The sequence below is a fragment of the Cynoglossus semilaevis genome, chromosome 11 (genome assembly GCF_000523025.1).
Source record: "Cynoglossus semilaevis isolate Cse_v1.0 chromosome 11, Cse_v1.0, whole genome shotgun sequence".
Lineage (NCBI taxonomy): Eukaryota > Metazoa > Chordata > Actinopteri > Pleuronectiformes > Cynoglossidae > Cynoglossus > Cynoglossus semilaevis.
The window spans coordinates 20,176,145-20,177,405 of record NC_024317.1 but is presented as its reverse complement, the minus strand read 5'-3'; the positions used below and the strand labels follow the sequence as shown (position 1 = coordinate 20,177,405).

Sequence of the window (1,261 nt, the reverse complement as noted above, 5' to 3'; positions counted from 1 at the left end):
AAGCTGTAATAGCTGCAAAAGGTGGACCGACATCATATTGAACTCTGGGTTAGGAATGGGATGGCACTTCAGTTCATAGTAGGAGTCAAGGCAGGTGAGCCAATACTTTTGGTAATATAGTGCATATCTGTGGAACAGCCACGACCTCTGGTGGTCTGCAGCTCTATGAGGAGGCGAAACTCTGTCTTACCCTGAGCTGCAGGTCACTAAGCATGGCCTCCAGTCCAGCAATGTGATTGGCTAGATCTGGACTTGGTTCCTCCTCCATGGTGAGCCAAGGTACCTGAATTGATGCCACCTGAGCTGCCACGCCCACTACACCATCTATACATCCTAGGAAACAATAAGAAACCCGTGGATTTAGGTAGAGTTTGGTTCTCTAGGCTAAAGTAAAGAAGTAGGAGAGGATGATTCCACCAATTACCGAACTTGTGGCCAGAGGGAGCTGAACTGGGTAACTGACCTGTGTTGACCAATGAGCGTCTGTCACAGCGCTGGGTCAAACGAAACTGCACACTCAGATCTCTTGCCTTACGCAGGTCAGACAGGAAGTTTTCTAGTGCCGACACGAAAAGCACCCATAGACGTTCCGAGGCCCGTCAGTCCTCTAGACTAGAGGGAGTGGAATCAGGGCCGGACAGCAGGCGCAACAGACGACGTGACAAACCTTGGAAGAGAAAGAAATGTCAAACAGACCATGGGTTAAAGATTGACATGGTCAACCTGATGGACAGGTTCAGAAAGACGCTCAGGTACCACAGCTGATTCGGTGGGCTAGCGTCCTGGTTTCATTCAGCTCATCTCGTAAATAGCTGCTGTCTGCAGTGCTACCCAGCGACGCCACCTGCTGCTGGAAACAGGAAGTGACACGGCTGAGGACCTCGTGAGCACGCTCACACTCGCTCTGCTGTCGACGCCTTGCAGCCAACTCGTCCACTGAATGACGCCAGCGACTCATGATGATGTCATTGCTCATCTAAAGTGAGAAGAAATATATTGGTAACCGTCATTTTAAATCTGTTTTCTGTTTTCTAATGTCTTTCTCTAATGTCAGAGAAAGAGTGGTTTGGATTTAACATCACTCTCTGGTTCTGTTTCCCATCCGTTGGTTTGTGACATCTGAGTAAAAATGTAGAACTCAGACATGACTCACCTGTCATTGACCAGGAGAGACCTTCAAAGACCATCAGTAACCGTCAAAGACCCTCAGAGGACATCACAGACAATCAGTGACCATCAGAGACATCACACACACATATAT

At 48.5% G+C, this 1,261-nt stretch overlaps 1 protein-coding gene across 1 annotated transcript; it reads right to left on the bottom strand.

Annotated features, from left to right (window-relative positions):
- Window positions 1-75: 75 nt before the first annotated feature.
- Window positions 76-1,109, bottom strand: LOC103386835 (regulator of G-protein signaling 9-binding protein). Its single transcript, XM_008321258.3, is given in 3 exon segments — window positions 76-333; window positions 464-667; window positions 757-1,109. Coding segments are annotated over 3 exon segments (594 nt in total). The 5' UTR covers window positions 977-1,109; the 3' UTR covers window positions 76-163.
- Between the last annotated feature and the right edge of the window lie 152 nt (window positions 1,110-1,261).